This window comes from Strix aluco, chromosome 1 (genome assembly GCF_031877795.1).
Source record: "Strix aluco isolate bStrAlu1 chromosome 1, bStrAlu1.hap1, whole genome shotgun sequence".
NCBI lineage: Eukaryota > Metazoa > Chordata > Aves > Strigiformes > Strigidae > Strix > Strix aluco.
The window spans coordinates 38,373,377-38,396,190 of record NC_133931.1 but is presented as its reverse complement, the minus strand read 5'-3'; the positions used below and the strand labels follow the sequence as shown (position 1 = coordinate 38,396,190).

The following is a 22,814-nucleotide window of genomic DNA, read 5'->3' as shown; positions in this document are numbered from 1 at the left end:
AGAGCAGACTGTCACCACTTGTAGGAAAGAGCTCTGGCTGAAAGACAGGAAGAAAGTGGGATTCTCTCTGGCCAAGTGCTGTGAATAATCAGTCTTATCGCTTCCAAAAGTACTGTGGGACTGTTAATAATCCTGTGCTGCCAGGATCTCAGCATTATGCCTCAAGGGACAAAGATGAGGAATTGATTCAGCCTCAGTTCCTAGGAAAGAGATTTAAATAATCACCATCATCCACAACCATATATAACCATAATAAGGTTATGCCCATCTGTGTGCCCTGGGGCACACAGATGACTCAAGTACTTCTACCTCAGAGATTATAGATTACCTGTCTCTGATTTCCTCCCCATAAATCCTTCCTTGCAAGTGCAGTGTGTTCTTGTTAGAGAGCGCTCAATGAAGCAGTCATCAAACCCATCCTCCTTACTTGGTGAAATATGCTGTGTTGTCTGGTTGGAGGGAAAATAAAAGTGTCTCAAAAAAAAAAAATCAGTGCTTGAAGGTAGAGTTGGAACCTGATTCCTCCTTCTTGTCTTAGTGCTTTTGTCACACACCATTTTCTTCATGGTACCTCTACCTCATTCAGTGCACAGTAAATGGAACATAACGGACACCTATTGTCAAAATAGGGTCTAAGAGAGTGTATGTGAAAATCAAGCCCAGCCAGGATAGTTCCAGTTCTCTGGTAGAAAAAGAAAATTGTCCAGAACTCATTTGAGATGATCACTCCTTTAAAAACCATTCTGTTCGTGCAGATGAACCTAGCTGCTAATATGGTCGGGGTTTTTACTTCTTCTGCAGACTTTGATGTGTCACTACAGACATCATAAATACCTTTCACAATTTTTAGCAGGCTGACAAGTTATACAATAACCTGTTTGGGGGCTTTCAGTGGCTTGAAATTCAGAGTTTGAAAACAGTTTTAAAACTTTTGTTCCAATAGCTTGGACTTTGAAAATTATGAAAGTCTCTAGGGTCATTCAGAATCCTTTGCACTGTTCAGAAAGAGGAACTTCTTTGATGAAAATGCTTCCAAGTAACTGTAAAAATAGAAACTCTTTTAAGAATATAACATGTTTAACATAAACCAAATGATTCACAGGAATGCTGCAGACGACAGAAAGAGCAGCTGTGTGAAAAATTTGATTATCTCTATTCTGTACTGGAAGAAAGAAAAAATGAGATGACACAAATAATCACTAGAACCCAAGAGGAGAAACTGGAACACGTCCGCTCTCTGATGAAGAAGTATGCGGATCATTTGGAAGCTGTGTCAAAGCTGGTTGAATCAGGAATCCAGTTCATGGAAGAACCAGAAATGGCAGTGTTTTTGCAGGTATAAAGTCTATAAATAGGGATAGGAAAAAAAAAGATGCGTTTATCAAAATACTATTTAAGCATTTCTCAATTTTAGGCACATTCAGAATTTGGTCATCTTTGAGTGAACATATATACAAACTCATTTTTTAAACACTTGCATCAGCACAGACAAATGACTAGTCTTCTTGTGAATAGTATCCAAACCAAGAACGTGAGTATTTGCTATTTGCACCAAAATATACCATCCTGTGTATGAATTTCAGGTCCCCAAAGAAGAAACAGGATTTTTAACATTTTCCAATATATCTTTATTGTCCCACCACTATAATGTATGTGTGTATGACGTTCTGTGAGTTATAGGTTTCATTTGCATATTGACATAGTGATTAACTTTCCAAGAATTAAATATTTATGTCTGAAGTCACATTTTTATGCCTTTACTTCTTTTTTTCTTTTTTTTTCTTACTATAAACTTAGGAGAGATGATTAGGAAACCATTAGCAGCCTGTCCGCTGAATTCATTGGTGTAGAATTTCTGTCCTGAAAGTTTACAATTCCTCTATCTTAAAGGCTGGAAGGTTGTTTTCTATTAAAATCCCCTCTCTTATTTCCATCAAAGAATTGCCTTTGAAGAGTACAATATTCTTTCCAGACAAATAAAATTTTGTGGCTCCAGAAGTACACCCTTATGGATAGTCAAAGATATAGTTACTGTGACTAAAGATGGTAATGGAACAATTGCTTTTCACCACAAACACACAAAAAAAAGAGCAAGACTATTTCCATTTCATTTTTGTAGAAATTGTACGTATTTCCTATCATATTCAGATTTTAATTAAAAAGTCTTCAGTGAACTAAAAGGTTTACTCAGCTGTATACTAATTACCATCCAAATTTGATCTCATTCATAGATCTCATGGCTGTCATCTATGAGATCCATATTAGTGCGTTTAGAAGCAGCCAGTGTAAGAATTAGATCTCAATGCATAAAATCTCTGAAAAATGGAACCATTTAAGAAGTCAGTTATTTCCTTTTTGTTTTCACAGAATGCCAAAACATTGCTACAAAAGTAAGTATTTAAACTTGAAACTCTTGATCTTTATAATGAATTACAAATTACAAATTTATCTGCAAATCCAAATGCCAATAACCAATCTCTCTGTTTTAGAATTACTGAAGCATCTAAAGGATTTCAAATGGAGAAAATAGAGGATGGGTATGAAAATATGAACCAATTCACAGTGAACCTCAGTAGAGAAGAAAAGATAATACGAGAAATAGATTTTGACAGAGGTATGTAATTTATTTCACCTAAATTGCTTTCTTAAATTGCAGCTGTGTGTGATTTACATGATGATACTGAGTAGGAAAACTCAAATCAGATATTTCTCTCCATCCCAAAGTGTAACTAGACCAGTTTGTATAAATTATAATCAAAAGCAAAAATCCAACACAGGTAAAAAATCACATAACCTGTTGACACCTTTAATCTTGTATTTTATGTGGCCTCAACAATTTCTTAAGCCCATGGGAATCCTCATGGGAAGGGACCACAAAATTATGCTTTTAGCTCATTCTCTTTTTCCCTAAAATATGTCATTATTGTACAGCTTGTCTGCTCTAGGAAGTCATTAAAGAAATAGAATGTTTATTACTAAAAGAAGTACTTATGAAAGATACTTTTTTTAAACTCTTTTTTTATAATAATCGAGAAATATAACAGAAACATAATGAAAATTCAAGATCACAGAGTTATAGCAGGAAGCAAAACTTGTCATCATCTTTCATGCATTTAACATCTTTTGTCACGTCATTTGTCATGACATCATGACTAAACAGGTTTAATATGTCTATATAACAATGCAAAGTTGTAATCTTATATTTATCAAAGTAGCCTGAAATCTAGGCTCACCTATGCTTTACCCTACAGGATAAGCCACAAGAAGTTAATGGAGCTAAATGTTTCAAATAAACAAATTATTAAAAGGCAGCAGTAATAGTCATCTGGATATCTCTAATTTTCCTGCTACTACATTTACATTTACCATTATCAGCCCAGTTAAGTCTCACGCAGATGCCACCCATCGCTTACTCCCCTGCCATAACTTACACTAACTTCAGACTGCGTGTCTGCTCTCTGCGAGGGACCTTGCATAGATCTTGGTCTGTAGGTTGGGATCCATGGACTTGCTGTACTTGGCAGAGGTTCCATGTAGCAGAACAGCAGCTGTGGCACCAGTCAGCAGCAGAGGAGCAGGTGCCATCTCGCAGGCCATGAACCTCCAGGGATTTGTCCTGGGAGGGGGCAATCCCCAGTCACAGCCTCGTGTGCAGTCTGTCCCTGTGATCAGCCACAGCTGCCACATCCCTGCCACACATGTGGACCTGCCAAGATCGTGACCTCGTGCTCTGGACACACACCCCCACCATGTGATGGGGAATGTGACACCACTCTAGGGGACAAGGCATTAGCAAGGGCTTTGGCAATCAGGAGTTCAGTCCTGCGTTTGAAACTCCTACTACAGTCAATGAGGTCCTCTGCAGCCAGGGGACATGGAAGCAGAGATTCAACACTCTGCTTATAGGAGTGTATTTGCCTGCAGAAACATTTCTCCGTTATGAGAACATTACTTAATTTGCAGATCTACATTCCTTCTACATACTCAGGCAGAACCATAACCTGTGCAAAATGCTCAGCCACTTTGGAGCTTGGGTTAATGCATCCATCTAAGTTTATTTGCCTGAAGTGCTAGGATGGCTCTGAACAACATCCGACGTTTGTGAGGATGAATAGTGTGATTATGCAAAAGAAAATGCATTGTTAGAGGGCTCCCTCTGGAAACAAGCCGAGCCATGAATACTGACAACAGGATGTCAGATGACGCAAAAGCAACAGTTTGACCAAGTTTGACAGTCTGGTTTTACAGAAGTTGGTATGCCAAACCTCCAGTCATGTAAGGCAAAACGCTGACCTGGTAAAGATTTATTATGATGTCTTCAATGGTGTTTAAAGCAAATATATACCTAAAATTGCAAGAGGGACTTTTTTCTTGGCAGATTGAGCCAGACCAAATATCTTCTCCCCAAAAAGTGCAGGGCATGTGCTGCATATCCCTCATGAGGATAGCCTCATTGGCAGGACTTCTTGTCATCCTTCCCATGGAAAGGACCAGCTTAAGATTTTAATAAGCATGTGTCTTCGGTGCCCTTCCTGCTGAGAAATGCCTCCTGGCAGCTCCACAGCAGTCCCCAGTCCAGAGTGGTGGGAACAGGCTCCTCACCAACACCCTCTCCCCAGCCTGCATCCTCTGCCAGGCAGCAGATTATCAGTAGTTTTGCCATGCAATTGTAAATGGTTTTTTAATTACATAAAGACTGTAGCCTTCTTCATGTGGTGCTCAGCCCTGTCCTTTTACACATGTCCTATCAGAGGAGGAGAGAGAAGAGGAAGAGGAGGAGACAGTGGATGGTGAAGATTTAGATGAAGTCCACACGGAGTCATCAGGAGAGGAGGAGGAGGAAGAGGTGGAGGAGGAAGGGGCTGAGAGAGCACCACAGCCACCTCAGCAAGACCCTGAACCGCAGAGCGCAGCAGGAGAGCCCCCAGCCGAACCCACTCCGGTGCCACTGCCCACCACCCTGGCTGGTCAGGTAAGTGCCCCCAGTGCCCCGCTGCACTGCCAGCTATGCTGAGCGTGCCCTGGCACAGCAAGAAAATGCTCCCCTGTGGCCTGAAGGCACCATACTTCAGGAGCACAGCTAAGGGAGTTGATGTGCTGGAGAGCAAAATTATTTATTGCCCTTGTACACATATATGCAACTGTATCCTGTCCACCTGACCTGTGTATATATCACTTGATAGGCAAAAAATTAGGCTGCTAGATAAATTGAGATATATATGGGATACATAAAATATAAACAAAAGAGATTGAGTTTGGGAGTTAAGTGCATTACAATGGATGTTCTGCTTGCTGTGATTTAACTCAGACTAACTATTATAAATAAAATGGTTGTTAAAATATTTTTACTAAGAGAATTTGGCATTCCCTCTGGATTTAGTGAGATTTCCACCAATTTTTAGATCATACTTCTAATCCATTTTCTGTGAATGGTGTTTGCTGCCTTCTGCTCTGGTCATCCTAGGGATATCATCTAGGTAGATGCAGGGATATCATACACCAAACAGGAAGAGAAACTGCCTCTTACAACCTAGCAGAAAACAGATTCAGGGTGTGAATAATTTAGGCCAGCACTTTTTTTAAGGAATTCAATTAGTATGAGACCACAATTGCCACATATTCTAAAAGACTTACATAAAAAAATACACTTAATGTGCAACTTTAGCTGGCCTTACATACAATTAACTTAACAAATTCTCCTCTTACACAATTTACCCTGTGAAGTTGCTGAGTGGGTAAAGGCTGCTGTGAAGATATTTGAGGAGGCCAGTGTGAAAACAAGAAAGCACGTAAATAATCTTTGATTGTAGCAAGCTCCCCACATAAAACAAGGGAAAATAAATACTATAGTTTCATTCTTACTTTGATTTAAAAACGTACGTGAGTTTGCACCAGCTCTGTGAAGATGCTCTTAAATACGGCTTTACTGATTTAACCAAAGTTTGTATTTTGAGGATTTGCACTGACTTAACTAAACTTATGTCACCTAACAGATGTAGGTTTTTATGCAAACAAGAACTAGACATAACCAATTCTGCCCACTAACATTAAGTAGCAATTGTAAAATGCCATTAGGACATGGTCAGACATGGAGTCAGACATGGCATGTGGGTGTTGCGGTGTGTGGGATATCTGTATTTCAGCTTTTGCCTTCTGGTATAAGAGAGGCAAAGCAGAAATTCTGTGGTGATAGCAGGTACCATGTGGGTGAGCCCCAGGAGCCTGATGCAGGTAGAGAGGTGCAGTTCAGCCAGTTGCTTCTCTTCCTGGCAGAGCAACTGTGCTTGGCTTATAGCGTCGATAGCAAGGCTGGTGGGCAAATGTTTCTCTCCAGTGTCTTTGTATTCCCCTTATTCTGACTGCTCATATGGCACTGATGGGTGCATATGACCCATTGGCAAACATGTTGTTCTTAACCCAAAACCCAACAAGCTATTTGAAGTTACCTACACCTGTCGTTCATGGCTGGTACCAGTTCGTGAGGCTCTTACGCAGAATTTCTTATATTTTTTGGACTGAATTGGGTGCTTATCTGATTAAGGAACTACTTGTTCACTCCTTTCTCAGTCAGCATCCCCTTCCCAGATAATTCTACCCTCCTACTATATTTTTGGGGTAACTTATTTTCTTTCCTATATCCGTGTTATTCAAATAATAGCTGCTTTTGCTTCACATTTTGATTGTAATTCTTTCAGAACATGTATTAGAATTAATTTATTCCTTGCAGTGAGATATAACAAACATGGGATGCAGAGCAACGTGGCTATGGCAGGAAGGTAACATGGTGCACTCTGCTTGTTCTTCTCTTTATCTGTCCTGATTAAGGATGAGGTTGTGACACCAAGTGGTCCTCAACAGACCCCAGAGTCTGACACTCAAGTGCCGGCCACAGCAGAAACCATCGATCCCTTGTTTTACCCTAGCTGGTATAAGGCTCAGTCACGGCAATCAAGCAGTCCAAACTCAACCCTGGTGAGTGGGTTGGGGAAAGTAGGGCCTCCTGTTTCTCTGGAAACAAGTACAAAGAAGGCAGAAGCCCCAGCAGCGACAGCGATCGAGGAGAGTGCACTGGGGAGTGGTAAGGAAAGTCATGCCACTGCAGCAACGTCCAAGGTCAGTGCTACCGAAGTCACCGCAGAGGGCTGTGACACACAGCAAGGCGGGAACAGCAATTGTTAAGGAAAATATGACTTAATTTTCCTCTGCATGCTAAAGAATAAGAATACTTTCAGAAATATGGAAACAGCATAAATTGTCATTTCAGAAAATCCGCTGGATTTACAGATGGTTTCAATATGCGACAGGCTGACTTTTCAGCTTCAATGTAGCATGTCGACAATTGCTTGTGCTTAACTGCCAGTGCACCTTGCTTGTGCGAGCTGTTACCCGAGTTGCTCACACACATGCTCAGGAGCTGTTGGAGAGGCTGGAGATGTCTCTGCGCATCAGATACTTGCATGCGTTAGTAGCAGACAAATCCTGTGCATGAGATTATTCTCGTCACCTGTTGAAAGCCTGTGTACAGAACATGCCATCCTACCACTGCTGGTTGAGCAGCTGTGGCTTGGCTTTGCCTTCTGCAGCTCTGTGGCTACACCTGGAGTGTACGGCTTCCCCACGGGAACATGAAGCTATGCAATACCCAGAGCCTTCTTGTGTGTTTGATTGCCTCTCAGTAAGCAGTGTGATTTCCTGGGTTCAGATCTGTTGCAGACAGTTTCCTCCAAGGATTCTTGGGACTTGATTAAAGGAGAGCATGAAGATAATATATTCCAGTTCTGTGTTAGACTACCAGCAGCATGATGGGATAACAGAGACTGATGTGTTGGGTACAGGAGGGTGCTTTCCTTAAAATTGTAATGCTAGAATTGGTATAACTTGAATTTGCATACTCCTTCTGCATATGTGTACAAACTCCACATGGCTCAAAGATCCAAGGAGCTGTGTGTGAAGGATTTGCACACTACACCAGCTTCTTCTCTAGTGCCTGGCTACCAGCCCATGAGCAGTACTCTCTAAATTAAACCACCCTGATTCACAGACTTAAGCTGTATGTTTCAACAAAGAAATTACCTATAAGTGTGCAACTAGAGGAGTTCATGTGTGTGTGTGTGTGTGTGTGTGGAAAAGCACAAGTGGGTAGTGAGTGTTTCATGCTGTTTCCTTTAAAGTTGGAGTCTACCGTTTAGCATACGTAAGCAGCCCTACCATAATAAACCATCACATGGCAGGCAAAATGTTAGAAGGAGAAGGAGTTCATACAAATATGATAAAAGGGGCACTTATCTTTTAGCTGGAGGCTTTAGTCAGTGACCCTTTAATTTGGTAGTGGAAGGGTTCTCGCTGACTTCAGTCTTAACAAAAGCAACATTTGACCCCCAATTTCTGTAGCTACTTTTCAAGTCAGGGTTTGATTTGAGAATATTTGAGTGGAATTTTTTTTAAAAAAAAAAAAGTATTTTAAAATTATCAAATCTGATATGACCTTGTCTTCTTAAGTATATTCCAAACGAGCTAGCAAAAGCAGGTAAATTCACAGTGAAACTAATTGCTGCTGTTTCTTCGTATCAGTTCCACTAATGACTGGGCAGCCAAACCTCACCATAGTCAGGTAAAATCTTTACAGGGTAAATTCCCTGGGAGCTTGCCTGTCTGTGGTCTGCTTCCCTGGGTCCTAATTTACCAGAAGCAAGTAAAGGATCAAAATTAAGGTTCGATGTTGCCAACTGTCTGATAAAACAGTGGCAGTGGTTTTCAGCCACACCAAAGCAGCAATCTGGTACCCAGCTCTCTTCATCATCAGGTACTGGGAATAAAAGCAAGCGCGTGGGAAAGATGTCAATTCCTGTTGGCGTGTGAATTTGGGGGTGCTGGGTTTCATTTTCCAGGATCATGAGTGACACTGACATTTTGGGAGGAGGAGGATGTTGAGAAGAGTAGCACATGGTTCTGGGGATGGGGGGAGGAAGGAGCAGGGGATGCAGCTGAGGATGGGGTTGCCCCTGGGCTGGAGACAGAAGAAGGGATAGGAAAGCTCGGGAAGCAGAACGGTGCAGAGTGTGCTGAAGAACAGAAAAAGCAGAATCACCAAGCTAGGAATGGTGATGCCATGAGATGATGCCATGGTCAGATTTGCAGATCTGAGCTGAAATGTGTCTGTGTCACAAGCAAAATGGCCTCTGTCGTGTGACAGTGATCATTTTTAAGTATGTGGAATTCAACTTTCTTTTTTTCCTGCATGTGATTTTTACACAACCCACTCTGAAATGCTGTATTTGTTTATTTTTTTAAAACCTTGGCTGATGTTCTTCACACCACTGTTTTTACTTCCTTCCTCCAATTAAAGGATATTGTGGAAAAGTGCTGTGAAAACAGAGCTTTTTCACTGAATGTAGTGATAATGACTAGTTCATGTCATGACAACACTGGTGAAGCACTCTTCTTATTTTCTCACAGGAGTTAGCATTCTGCATATCACTTTTGGCATTTCTTATCATACTACATCATCTTTGGAATCTGATTCAATACATGATTTGTACTTTCATGGGTAGGAAATATTTTGTTTTACCATTAACTAACAGTTAAAATAGTGTCTCTGGTGATGTTCCCACATGGTTTTAAAGGATTTTTTCCCTTTCCTCCCATCCAAAAACATCATGCTAGTTCACAATATAGGCTGCCTAAAACATTTCTTCCTCGCACCTTTGAAATGCCATCCTTCAGCTTACTCCTGCATGGTTAAACATTGCATCTCCCTGGTTCAAAATGAAAAGAGGCAATTACTCCCTTAGACATATGGGCTTATATTTCAGTTGCTGTTCAGATGACCAGCAGGATGGAAAACCTGTGGGTTGACAGGAGATGTGACGAGCCCCAAGATTGTTCAGTCCAACAAATGGGAGAGGAAGATCTGGAGACTAATGGTTCTCATCAGAGGGGTTAAACATCAGGAAGAAAAATCCACTGAATAATCCTGCTGCCAGGATTTCCACTTTGATCAAATCACCAGTGCTCCCTCAGGGGATGGCTCAAGCCCTGCTCCCTGGAGGTCCCCACTGAGATAGTGGAGAAAGTCCCCTCATACCCCAGCCTACAGAGCACACCCCACACACTGAGGACTCCTCTTCAGGTCCTTTTTCCACCAAAAGGCATCCAAAGCCATCTCTCCTACATTCTCAGTGAGCATGGAGTACCAAACATGTCCCTGAAATGCATCCCTATGAGACTGGGGGGGACATCCAAGGCTGTGTATGTGCTTTTAAATATCTGTGCTTTTAAAATGTTTTCCTGTAGGCAAAGGCTTTTTTTTCCTTAGGTCATACTAATTAAGAGCTGAAATATCTACAAGATCAAGGACTGAGAACTTCACTACCCAGTGAAGTTGTCCTGAATGCAAATACTGTAAAATAAACCTTAATTATTCCATAAAATCTCTCTGGAGTAGATGCTTTTTGGTAGACACTGTCCATGATTTAGTTCTTCCAGCTCCAAATCCACACCCCTCTTAGGTAAGACATATGTGTATATTCAGTTTCCAAAGTGATATGGCTGATCTACAGAGAAGCCTGTATAACCACTGGGGTATTTAATCTTATTTACTGAAGACCAAAGACCCCTGACACAAAACAACTGTAGTTACCTTTGGGTATTGGCTCTAATGACAAAAGAATTCAATTTTTGTCTATTCTTCAACACAAAAATGCTTGTTTTTTCCTGCTGACTTTCCGTACTGCACTCTAAGCACTGTACAACATGGTATGGCACATCTATGAAAAATGATAAATTATTATTCAGCTTTTATGTTCAAAAATTCCAGCACTATGACTGAAGTATATGTCTCCATAAAAAAAGGGAGAGGGGAGAAGCTATCACCTACGCTTTAGCTGCATAAGTTATGCAAAAAGATGTACTGTCTCGTGGTAATTTGAATTTGAAAAGCATTGGACACTGTGAATCTCAATTAAATTTATGGATCATAGTTTAATTTTCATTTATTTGTGTTTGTTTTTGAAAATTTGTTGTATTATTACAAGAGGACACAGAGCTTGTTTGTACCTCTGGGAAATCAGGCATGCAAAGAGCATTAGGCTCTTTTTTTCCTCTCTTTCTTTTTTAATTCAAAATACCTTTTGAAATTAAAAATAGACAAATGCAGAAAGCTCTCATTTCTACCATTTGAGACCTCTCTCTATGTGGTCTCTAGTGACAGCTTTATGATTTATTTAATCATGCAATAGAAAGGAGGTGAGGGAGAAAAAGGCATTTTGGTCTCAGACTCTATTTGCATAAAAATGATTTTCTTCTCCATGTGTAGTGAGGTGGCTGTTTAGACAGTTTATGTGTCTTTATCTTTCATGTGAGATATCAGGTCACTGCTCTTTTTTCTTTTTACGTGATAAGCCCCTGAAACCCAAATAACAAAATTACTTGAAATAACTGTAATAATAATTTATAATAATAATATAAATCAGCATGACTGTCATCATAAAAGCAGCATATAATTTATTTTCAGGCTATTTTAATAGAATGCACTGATAGGGATTTCCTTGTTTTTCAGCAGCAAAAAGAGGTTAGTTCCAACAATTAACCCCCCAAATTTACTTTATTTAAGAAACTGTATCAATGCATGAAAAAATTTCCTCCAGAGCACAGAAGGGTGTATCAGCAGGGATACAGCAACAGGAGGTGCAGCCCACAGGTGTACAGATTGCTTGGTCTAAAAAGGGATGGCAGGAGATGATTCAACACGAACGAAATAGGAAACTCCGCACTAGAGAGATACATCCCACTTCAGGGAGAGCCTAAGTCAGAAGTATAGTCACCGCAGGCTGCTTCTGCATCTGAGAGAGGACAAGAGGCATCTCCAGTAAGAGAGACAGTTCACCAACTGCTTCTCGTTCACAAGTGACACCTCTTCACATCTGCCTGCTGAGTGTAAGGTGACATCGCTCTTAACCCAGGTGCCTCTGCTCAGTGTCTAAAGTTGGGAGGGTCTTTTGAAGTGAATCTGAGCCTCTGTAGATGACAACCGGCAGCGAATTATTAAAACACGTGGCGAGTAATGTATTAGTGGAGGGTGACACAGACATTAAAAAGTAGCCCTTTCCAGTGCATGGGAGAAACAGAACCTGGAGTCCAAACCAGAAACTTAGAGAGCTTAGAGACAGTCTGTGAACTGGGTTATGAAGGAGGGTTATAGAAGGAGGTGAAGCAAGCCTTAAGCTGCCGTCTTGTGTTTGGTCTCAGAAGACAGGCTAAGTGAGTTAGGAAGAAGAATGCATATTTTGTGCATTAGACTTCAGAAACTCAGTCACCCGTTTGGCATTTCAGAACTCAGGCATGTGGTTTTGTTCTCTTTATACCTGAAGGATGGTACCAACGGCATATAGTTGTGGAGATTTAGGCATATGAAGAATGATGTCTGTGTTTTGTAAATACTTGTGACACCTAACTGTTGGACTTGAGCACCTGAAGGGGCATATGGTCCTTCAGGCTCTTGAAAATCTGACTTTTAAATATGCATTGAGTCATTTTTAGTAGTAAGATTAACTTGCAGGAGTGCTGAACATCTATCACTTCTAACAGTGCAAATGCTCAATACTCCAGTTAACAAGCCAGGTATGTAAGTCCCTCTTGCTGCTCAGCTTTAAGCAACCAAACGTGAAAAGCTGGCCCTAAGTCCTGCCCTTCAATTCCCTTGTGTAGACCTCTGATAGCTAGAGAAATCCATGCACATCAAGAACAGTAAAACCACTTTCCAGGAATGTGTAGTCCTTAAAAATGTCTTCACATGGCGGAACCACTCTATCCCTTGGTTTGTAATAGAGGAATCCCAAAAATCAGCAGTGACAGGTATTTTATAACAAAACTTACTTTTGTTGTCACTGGAAGAAGGCAGATCCCATGATACCTTATATCTGCTCTAATTATTTCAGTTTGGTTAAAATATAGAGGCAATGGATGCATAAGGAAAAGTTTGTTCATTTTTTTTCCTAATCGGATTTTTTTCTCTCATGCAGTGACACCATATAAATTTGTGACAGTATATGAAAGTCTTGTATTCACCTGGGTCTCTGGTTATCCAGTTTATTTCACCTAAGATGAAGTACTGGACCCTATATTCTGTTGCTCAAATTCCCTGTCAGAGAAATGTCTGTCTGTGGTTCCAAAGGACTCAAGCGTATATATTTAGTTTGAAAGGAAATACAAGTTAATCATCCACAAACAGCATTCTGATATAATCTTCCTTTGCTGCCAGTAAGTACAGTGCTTTAATTCCAGGAGGATATAAAATATAATCAGGACTGAGATGTTTGGGAGGAGAAATACTAATAGAGTGGCCTGTGTTAATCTTGTTTCATTAGTTTTAAAATTTTCTATTACTTGCTTGCAACCTTATGCCATCTGCCAGAATTACCATAGGGACAGTCCTCTCTGTATTCATGTACTGTAGTTCTATTTGCCCTCCTGCTGAATACTTCAACTTCAGCTAGTGATCCTTCAAATATTTTTCCATGAGACAGCTTTAAATCACATGTCAGAGAGGTCATACTTAGCTAAGTTTTAGCTGATTGGTTGTCATGTCAATATGCAATCAACACAAACAAAATAAGATCGTTTAAAACCAAAATAAGCCTGAGAGATCACGCAGTGCTCATAGCCCATGTACCTCTGCTTTTCTACTGCTCTATAAAAGGTACGGTCCCACATTTTAGTGCAGCGCTGCTCTGGAATGATTGCATGAGTGTGGCAGTGGTACGCAAATAATAATTTTCTTTCTCTTCTCCAAATTGGAAACTCAGTCTTGCCAATATGCTCAGGTAAGAAAACTAAGTCCCCCCTCTTCAAGCCAACTGCTCCAAAAGAGGGGATTGCTTGCTCAAGAGAAGGCAGTCTTGTAAGGCTGGATCTTGCGGGGACAATGCTAAGTGAGAGTCTCCCTCCCTCTGGCCCACTGGACACAGCCTTCCCACAGTTTGCTCCCAGAGAGGGACAAAAAGTTTGTTAGCATTAGCAGCAGGTGCAGCCCAGGCAGCTCTCTCCCAGGAAGCCAGCTGCAGCTCCAAAAGCTCTCTGCTCCCTGCAACAACTGTGTTCAGTTCTAATGAAAGATCTAGGAATACAAGGAGGAAAAGTCAACTTGATATTTACCATCTAGGTCTTGATAAACTTCTACTGTATCTTTTCTTAGGTAGAAAACTGGATGGGTTTATTTCCGTACCATGAAAAAATCTGCAAGATTTGACAATGAAAAATGGGTCATGCTCTGTGAAGCTGAGCCTTTTGTAGGAGACCCATGAATCAGCTAGTATACAAGCCCAAATAAAATTCTGTTTGAAGCTTCTTCCTAAATATCTCTTAAATTTCACTTGGAAAAAAATTAAGTGTTCAGCCTGTAGCTGAAATACAGGGCAAACACTAGATGCAAGAAACTCAGTTAATGGTCCAAAAGTTCTGCCTTTTCTTCTCTGTAACTTGACTTAGTTAGTTGGGTCTCAGTTATAGCAGCCAGGTCTGAGGCCACTCAGGCTGATGTTCAGTTGGTAGCAAATTCTGCCTGTAAATTTCCATTTTGCATCTTGACTTTGTGCTTCAGGTGAGATTTTTTTTTTCCTCAGTTTAGCAAATACATGCAGAGAAAATCAGGAAAGTCTTGATTGTTCCTCTTTTAACACCTCTCTCTCCCTTGCTTCTGAGAATTATATGGGTGATTCAGAGTCAGCAGTGATGAGTCGTGAGGGCAATGCATTAAGACCAGCTTACAGTTTCTCATAATTAATATGAGTGGCAAATACTTCACCTGAAGTTTTAACTCAAATAGTCTGCTCTGTGATTTGTCTGGTGAGTCATAGACACCTTCTGATTTATGTATATTTCAATTTTTTCGGTCCATTACTAGCAAAAGGACCACCACAATGACAGCGTGGACAAAATTATTTCTCCTGTTCAAATTAATACAAAGCCAGGCTCACCTAGACATTGTCTTTCTGTGACTAGCTCATTTAAATACTGAATTCTACCTCCACTCAACCTCCTCCTCCTAGCATTGCTCATTCTGCTCATTGTTAAGGAGTTCAGAAAGGAAAACAGAGTGTAAACAAAAAATATTTCTTAATCATGGATGAACTGTTGCTGTTTTACATCACATTATGGTAGATTTATGTCACAACAACACAAGCCATCTGTTTGTGAAATATTTGGTCGTTATCCTACTGCCTTGAGACAGTTCAGGCTTTCAGTGTAGCCATATGCTCATCTACGGAAAGCAGTGATCGTAGTCCTGTAACCTTTAGAGATGGGTCAATATTTAAATACGAGCTTATCTGATTGAAAATCCCACTGGTGGTAAACTGGGCCTGAGTCCTTGTGTTTAGATACTGTATCATGCCACTTCCAGGTTTTCCTGAGTTGTGAGCAGGAGAGGGGCTGGACTGCAGAACCCTTCAGGATTTGGTGCCCACCTACCCACCATTTGAAATGGAGATAAAGGTTGGGGGGCTGCATGTACAGCCAAAGTGAAATGGTAAAAAAGGAGAGGGACTTATCAAACAGCACTGATTCAGTCTTAGATCCCTTTTCAGGTGATATGTATTCCTGACATCTTTACTTCAGGTCATTAAGTAAGAGACCAGCGACTAATTCAGAAGACCTGTTATCCCAGACTGCTGGCCAATGCAGATAGATAGGTGCCGCGATGTTCAAACCATGCTACAGACGTCCAACATAAATGTCATGCCTTTGAGCAGATGTGGAGGTTTGCAGAGAATAAGGATCTCACAATCCCAGAGAACAAGTTATCTGAATTTCTCATTGCTCTTTTTAATTTAGAGAGCACCCTATAAAATCTGCCTCATGATCAAAATACAGACCCAGTATCTTAGAGCACTCCTGGCTCAGCACTTCTGCACACAGAAGTGGCTTTTTTTCATGATGAAACACTTTCTGTATGACTTGCTCTGTTACAAAATGCCTTACTGAGGAAAGGTAGCTGTCATTTCCCCCATCAGTGCTGGTGAGCCTTTTCAACGTCTGGCACCAGAATCATCTTTTTAAATACATTCATTTTTATATTCATGCATAATTTCATAATTTAATTTTATAAAATAGATTCCTTTTTAAAAAAAATGGAACTGGTGCCTGCCCAGATGCAGGTCAGTTCCAAGCTTGTCTCTGGTGACTGTTGCCTGTGATCTGTGCTCTATACTCCTTAATAACCTGGTCAATAACTGTGATTGAATCCGAGGCTTTAAGAGCAACATTTATCACAGCTTCCTCGGACTTCACCAGGGAACAGTGCAAGATGGGCAGAAGGAAGCTTGATTTAATATCTTGCATGTGGGTTGGCTGAATGCTGTGCGAGCAAGCCAGCATTGCTAATGGGCAAGCAGAGATTACAATGTGAGATATGATACAACAGACATCTGTCTGGGAAGTCACGGTGCTGCTCACTGAGCAATGTTTTGTTGGAATAGAGTCATTTCTTGGCTACCAGCTTCATTTGCTGTTGTTGTAGTAAGGAGAAGACTCGATTAACTGAAGACATGGAGAAACGAGCCCAGAAAGGAAAAGGGGCAGCAGCAACAGGTGATGAGGGAAAAAATGTTTTAACTGTGGCCAAGACTATATTTTTTCTGTTATGTGGTGGCTTTAAAGAATGGCAACTGGCTGCTTTAGCTTACATTCCAGCTTTTCTTCCTGCATCTCCATCAGCGTGGGTTTTGTCTCTCAGAGAAGGTGTGCTGTGCCCACAGCTCACATACACACACTACCCCCCCGCATACTTACAACAGCCCAAGTCAGTCAGTCAGTCAGATGTGAGCAGTGCTCCAACCTCCGAAGCACGGTATGTGTCTACACACCTCGCAGCTATGCTGGCTCCGTTATCTGATCCTGTGAATGGAGCTCTGGGGTGAGTCACAGTCTGAACTGGCACTCTGTCTCATTCATTGGGTTTGCAAAAATACCATTTGCAGATGAAGAAAAAGCTTTAACTTACAACAGTCAAAGGAAAGACTACCTGACAGAGACAGAGATGACGTTAAACCATTTTTAGGTTTGCTACTTCTCCCTGAAAGCTAAAAGCAAAGTTTCTCTCACATGGATTCAATGGGTTACTGCCACAGAGAAGCTCTTTGCTTCATGTTTAACTTGTTGATCTGAAGTCATATCTGCTTGCCTGATGAAGCAGCAGGAGGAGGAAGAGGGGAGAACTGGTAGCTGTGAGTAGCTTTCTGGCACTGGTGGCCAGCACATGCCACTTGCTCCTACAGTCTCTCAAGATGAACCTTCCTTTGCTAGACAGTTGTCGAGCAGGGCTGGAAGGGAGAGGAAGTGATAGATGGCTGACTGATGAGGAGTTCCTCAAAAACTTCACTCTGAGAGGAATAAAGAATGATGTGCAGATAGATCCAGGAAAGACTGTTCTGCTCATGCAGCCCTAACATTCATGTGTTTGTAAGACTCTCCTCTTGGGTTTCCTTCATTTTCCTGGACAGTGGCAGGACTAGGTTTTATGCAAATCTGTAGTTAATCAATCTCAACAAAAAGTAATGCCAGTGAGGTGCAGCAATGGGTGAAATATTACCTGAGTATGTCATTTCTGGGTTTTTTTGGTTGAGTCATGAAAAAGATAAGTGACATAAATAAGGGAATTGTATTTCCTTTGTCCCAAGTAACAGAAGAAAGCTACTCCCTCACACCAGTCTCTAAAACTGTTTCCACTACTGGTTCAAGTGTCTGGACCTCCATATCCCATGGGAGATGTGTGGATCCTATACCAAAATAAGCTAGCCAGACTGTTTTCCTCTTAAATACATTTGGTCTCTTTAAGGTCATTATGTAAGAGACATTGTATTAGACATTATCCACATCATGTTAATTGTAATATAATGAAAATCTATTGAAGAAAGGCACTTCCTTCCAACAGACTTTTAAAATTCATTACTGACCACTATTAAGAGAGTGACATATCTAGTACTGTGACTGATGGAGCTTGCCTGTGCATATTATTTTGTCTGCTACCATATGTATTTTTGTGGCAGGTAATTGTAGCAATTATTTTAGAGAATATTCTGTTGGTTCCCACTAATAAAAAAGATCCACACAAAATAGGCAGTCTCTTAGCTTGAAACAATATTGTTGTGATATATGTGACAGCTGCCAGGTGTTATGCTGAAGGAGCTAGACTGCATAAAAATATGAAAACAAAATGCTTGAACTAAAGTTTAAACTATTTAAAAATAACCTGTTGTGCTCCCTTTGTTTCCGCTGCCTGGAAGTGTTGAGTGCCAGAAGTATAACACTTGACATTTGAGGCAGACAAACATAGCCTACAGATTCTGTGATTGCTTTGTGACCAGCTAGCATTTTTTAATCATGCCTGTTCTTGTCAACACTAGGGGTTGTTTCTAAACAAGCCAGCTAAAATATGGGAATTAACTTTTATTTCTCACTCATTTTCTGAGGCTACAGAAACAGTAGAAGTGAGAAGTTTGTATTTTCACTGATTATCTCTCCAAGATCCACATTTTCTAATAAATTCACACTCTTGCTCTCCTGCTGGATCAAGAGGAGGCAGCGAAGGTATTGGGTAGTTCACATGCCTCTAAGGGTGTCGATCCATTTTTTTCTGGCAGCAAAGGTGATTTAGGAGTTGTTTGCCAAGTGGCCCTGCTTCTTATTCCTGGCATCCCAGATGCCACCACTCACATGGCATTTGTGCTGAGGCAGCAGTTTGTTGGGCTGTGTTGGAATCAAATCATTCAAATAGTCCAGGTTTAAAAATACCTTCCTTCACCTCAAAAAACAATGAAAAATTGATGTCATTCCAGTGACATTCTCATTCTTAGCACGGACCTGCAAGCAGCTGCAGCAATGCAAATGGACAGTGAACCATGGAGGCAAAGCGGGAAGAGGTGGATGAGGAGCCAAGGGACAGGACCTGCTTTGGTTAGCATTGTTGTTCCAGAAAACATTCACCTAGCTGCACAAGAGGGCTATTTGTAGCCAACCATCCCATCCATCTGCATAATTGTGAGAAATAACCCTCTATCCTACTGACTTCTATTAAGCCACATGCATTCTTTTCTTACTTATTTCACTGTAAATCTAGACCTTTCCCATTAATTTGGTCAAAACTGAAACCATGACTCCACAAGATGGTAAATATAGTTTTGGACAATTCAGCAATAGGTCAGAAATAACATACTCAGGTGACACAAAGTGTTCAACTACTACAAATTCTCTAGGTAGAACCATATTTGTTTGAAAACTGTGAGGATGTCATTTTTGCTTTGCCAAAAAAGGCATAATCTATTCTCCTATGGCCAGCAACCACTTTTGTTTTCTGATTAATTACAAGAAATTATGATAATTTAGTTATGCTCAATCTAGATAAAATATACTGCTGGGTGATCTACAGCCCTGGAGGAAATGACCATTTCCATCCTCATTTCTCTTATTTCTCACATCTCCTTGCAAGCTGGTGCGATATAACCTCTGAGAGGGACACTATAACAATGGTTTGTCCAGATCCTACCCTATCAGAAGTCATCAAAAATAAACAAAAAATTTCCAAAACAAACAAAAAAAAAATTGAAGAAGACTACAACAACCCTTCACGTTTCTTCCCCAATTCCTAAATTTAAAAGTTACTGATCTTGTAAAAGTAATAGTGCAATGGTCTCAATTCCTATCAAGCAGTTTTCTGATATCCTGAAGTATTTGGCTGGAATCCTTCTTGTGTAATTACTTAAAAGCCAGAGCTAGTCTAACCCAGTCACCAAGAGTGTCTCTAGAGTCAGTAGAAAGAAAAAGGTACCTCCAGAGGGCAATCCACCCTATAGACACTTCTTTTAGAATGGGACAAATCATCCTCTGGTTGTGCCTTTCTCTCATCACTCACATTAGAGGGGATGAATAGAGTTTGCTTGAGTGGATACCTCATTTCTGGATGACTCAGGTTTGGTAATATGGAACCCAGTCTTTGTACCTAAAGGCTACAGAGATTAGTGGTGGTAAAGCAGAAAACAATGTGTAGACTTCATTGTGTTTCAAATATCTAGAAAGCCTAGACTGTCTACTTTTCCCCAGCATAAACAGGATAACTGCTGGGCCCTAATAAATTAAAATGCTATGACAAAGCCATCCCACTCACCCCTTTCCTCCCCTCCACACCCTTTACAAGAACATTACACAGATTTAAGTAGTGCTCTGCTCAAGGAAGCAAATGCTGAAAGGTGCTGAATACCTGCAACTTTGATACAACTCATCAGGTTAAACTCTGAGATCCTTATACAGTTTATTCATGCAAATTCTACTGTGCCAGATGCTGAGGACTGCTGAATGGCTGCTCAGTGGGAGTTGTGGTTGCTCAGCACCTCCAAAGACCTGGCATGTATACTCGAGCCTGGACTTTGCTTATCATAAGAAACAAATCCAACCATCAGTCATGCAGGGTGTGCTTCCCTCCCTGCTTCATGAGCTGGCCTGGTGAAAATTCCTGGTGCTTATTGAAAGCATCATCTGATGTCACTCAACACCACAGGGGAAAATATAAATCAAAGTGTAAGTATTCAGCACTCTCTCAGCATTGGCCTAATGTGATTAATGTAATCTGAGGTAAACACTTTAGTTATTCCTTATTACTGTTAGGGACCCAAATCAAGGGTTGGGACTTGTTATTCTAGGTAATGTGAAAACAAGCCCTACCCATGAGATCTCCAAGATCTTGGGTACAAGCTTGACAACAGTTACCTAATAGCAGTGGACAGACACAATGAAGTGTTGAATCTGAACCATCTGAAAGGCATGTGGCAAGGGCTGTGCCGTGCTCAGCAGAAAGCTTTTCTCTGGCAGCAGAGTAGGGTTGCAGTAACAGGGAGAGAAAGGCGATCCGGGATTAGACTGCAAGGACCTACAGGGGGGTCGAATGCCCAAATCCCACTGACACTGAGGAGACCTGCTTCTGCTTTCTACCTTTCATAATCACCTCCTGGTTCAAAAAAGTTGTTTTCTGTAAAAGTCTACAGATGAAATCTTTGTCTCAGATAATCCCAGCACACTGTATAACTCTGAGTTGTGTGGGCTGCTGTTTCAAGGGTGGAAATGGACTTAACAACGGGGACAGAGTTGCTCCTGGCACCTTTTGATGGTCTCTTGCCTCATATGAGGATAGAGTACCTCAGTCACTGCATGACTCAGAGCACAAATACTGAAGTGTCACAGGTGGGAAAACATAAATCTAAAAGCCGAGGAATGGCACCATTGTCAGTTTTGTGCTTGCTTCACTCCCAGGCCAGGTGTGATGGCAAATGATTGCTCTTGGAAAGGCACATTGAGGTAGTGCAGACTGGCAGCCTGCTGAGTCCAGCAAGGTGCAGGGAGTAAATGCTTCATCCAGCCAAACCCAGCAGGAATATGTTGGAGATCCAACATTGTTTTGCTGACACAGGAAGATGTCATCGCAGCAGAATATGAAGGAGTTAACACATTATGAAATACAGTTTTGGCAGTGATGCAGACAAAGATTGTTTTGTTTGAAATGCAGCACCAGCAGTGTTGGTTAACAAGGTAATGCAGTCACCTTGCCAGTTTAAGTCATTACATTGTGCTTTTTTTTCTTCTAACATGTTAGGTCCAAATCCTATGAAACAAGCTGCTTAACTTTAAGTCCATAGTTCTTTGCTTCAGAGTTAACCTTAGTTTAACATGTATTTCTGGATAGTGGCTGGTTGAATAGCCAGTGGAAGTGCTAAAGGAACCCTGTCTGGCACAGGAAGAGAAATGACAAGGCACCAGTGTGGTTTTAAGGAAAAAAGAATAAAAATGCAGGAAAATATTTTTTAAACCTCTTGACGGTCCTATTCCTTTGCAGGATGAGAAGTGAGGAGGGCTGTCCCATGCCTTCTTACACGCACTACTGAGGGCTCAGTGCACAAAATTGCACAACCAGTTTCAAAATTACTCTCAGCTAGTCCAGGCACTCCGACTGTCCTTCCAAAAATAAAAGGCAAAATTTTCATCATCACAGAGGACTAATAAACCACCTACACTCCTGCATCTACCAAAATCAAGAGAGCACAGAATCCCTTACAACTCAGAAAGTCTAGCCATGTATTTACTGCTGATACCTGACTTTTGTAATTGGGTTGAAAGGTCTGCATTCAGCACTTTCCAGGGCTGAGAGGCAGATCATCTATAATTGGGACTCAATTAGCTACCTGCCTTTTCAGCTGAAGATCTGGCCCTGTGGGCCCGATTCTTTACAATACTTTTGCATAAGCCTGGGAGGCCACCCTTCTCACCAGCATTGCTGAAAATGGACTTTTGTATTCAAGTGGGCAGCTGTTTCTCCCAGATTTTTTACCATGCTTGTGCTCTCATTAAAGTACATGATAAAGTTAGCAAGCAAAAGCTATATTCTTTTGCAAGATCCTTGTCCATAAAGATCCTTTCTGAGCCCCGTATTTTGCAGTGAGCAGCAGTGAGTGCCGTGCTTTGAAAATATGAGTCTAAGTCAAAGATTAGTCCACATTTCAAATATTAAAGCAGATTCTCAGATACTGTTCCATTGGAACAAGTAGGTCTATTCCAGTCTAGAGCAACTGAGGATCTGGGTCTAAAAAAGGAACTACAAACTCTAATTAGACATAAATAAAGAAACAGAGAGCTACTTTTTTCATACCTCCATGATGTCTTGTTTGTTGGTGTCACAACACTTAAATAGGTAGTAACTGGAATGAAGCCCAGTAGCCAATTTATACTTAACATACCCTTAGTTCTTACTAATTCCTGTGGTACACGTTAACATTAAG

The 22,814-nt window shown here is 40.9% G+C and overlaps 1 protein-coding gene across 8 annotated transcripts in view; it reads left to right on the top strand.

Annotated features, from left to right (window-relative positions):
- Window positions 1-22,814, top strand: part of TRIM55 (tripartite motif containing 55) — a 40,125-nt gene that overhangs the window by 13,389 nt on the left and 3,922 nt on the right. For 2 of the 8 annotated variants that reach the window (XM_074818007.1, XM_074818042.1), the window contains exons 5-11: window positions 1,103-1,336; window positions 2,368-2,390; window positions 2,490-2,614; window positions 4,752-4,972; window positions 6,826-7,113; window positions 9,457-9,547; window positions 9,813-10,984. In XM_074818007.1, coding sequence (XP_074674108.1) covers window positions 1,103-1,336; window positions 2,368-2,390; window positions 2,490-2,614; window positions 4,752-4,972; window positions 6,826-7,113; window positions 9,457-9,547; window positions 9,813-9,943 — 1,113 coding nt within the window. In that variant the 3' untranslated portion in view covers window positions 9,944-10,984. Of the gene's footprint in view, window positions 1-1,102; window positions 1,337-2,367; window positions 2,391-2,489; window positions 2,615-4,751; window positions 4,973-6,825; window positions 7,114-9,456; window positions 9,548-9,812; window positions 10,985-22,814 lie in introns of those variants that run through there. The other 6 variants (XM_074818024.1, XM_074818023.1, XM_074818033.1 and 3 more) reach the window with 6 other exon arrangements.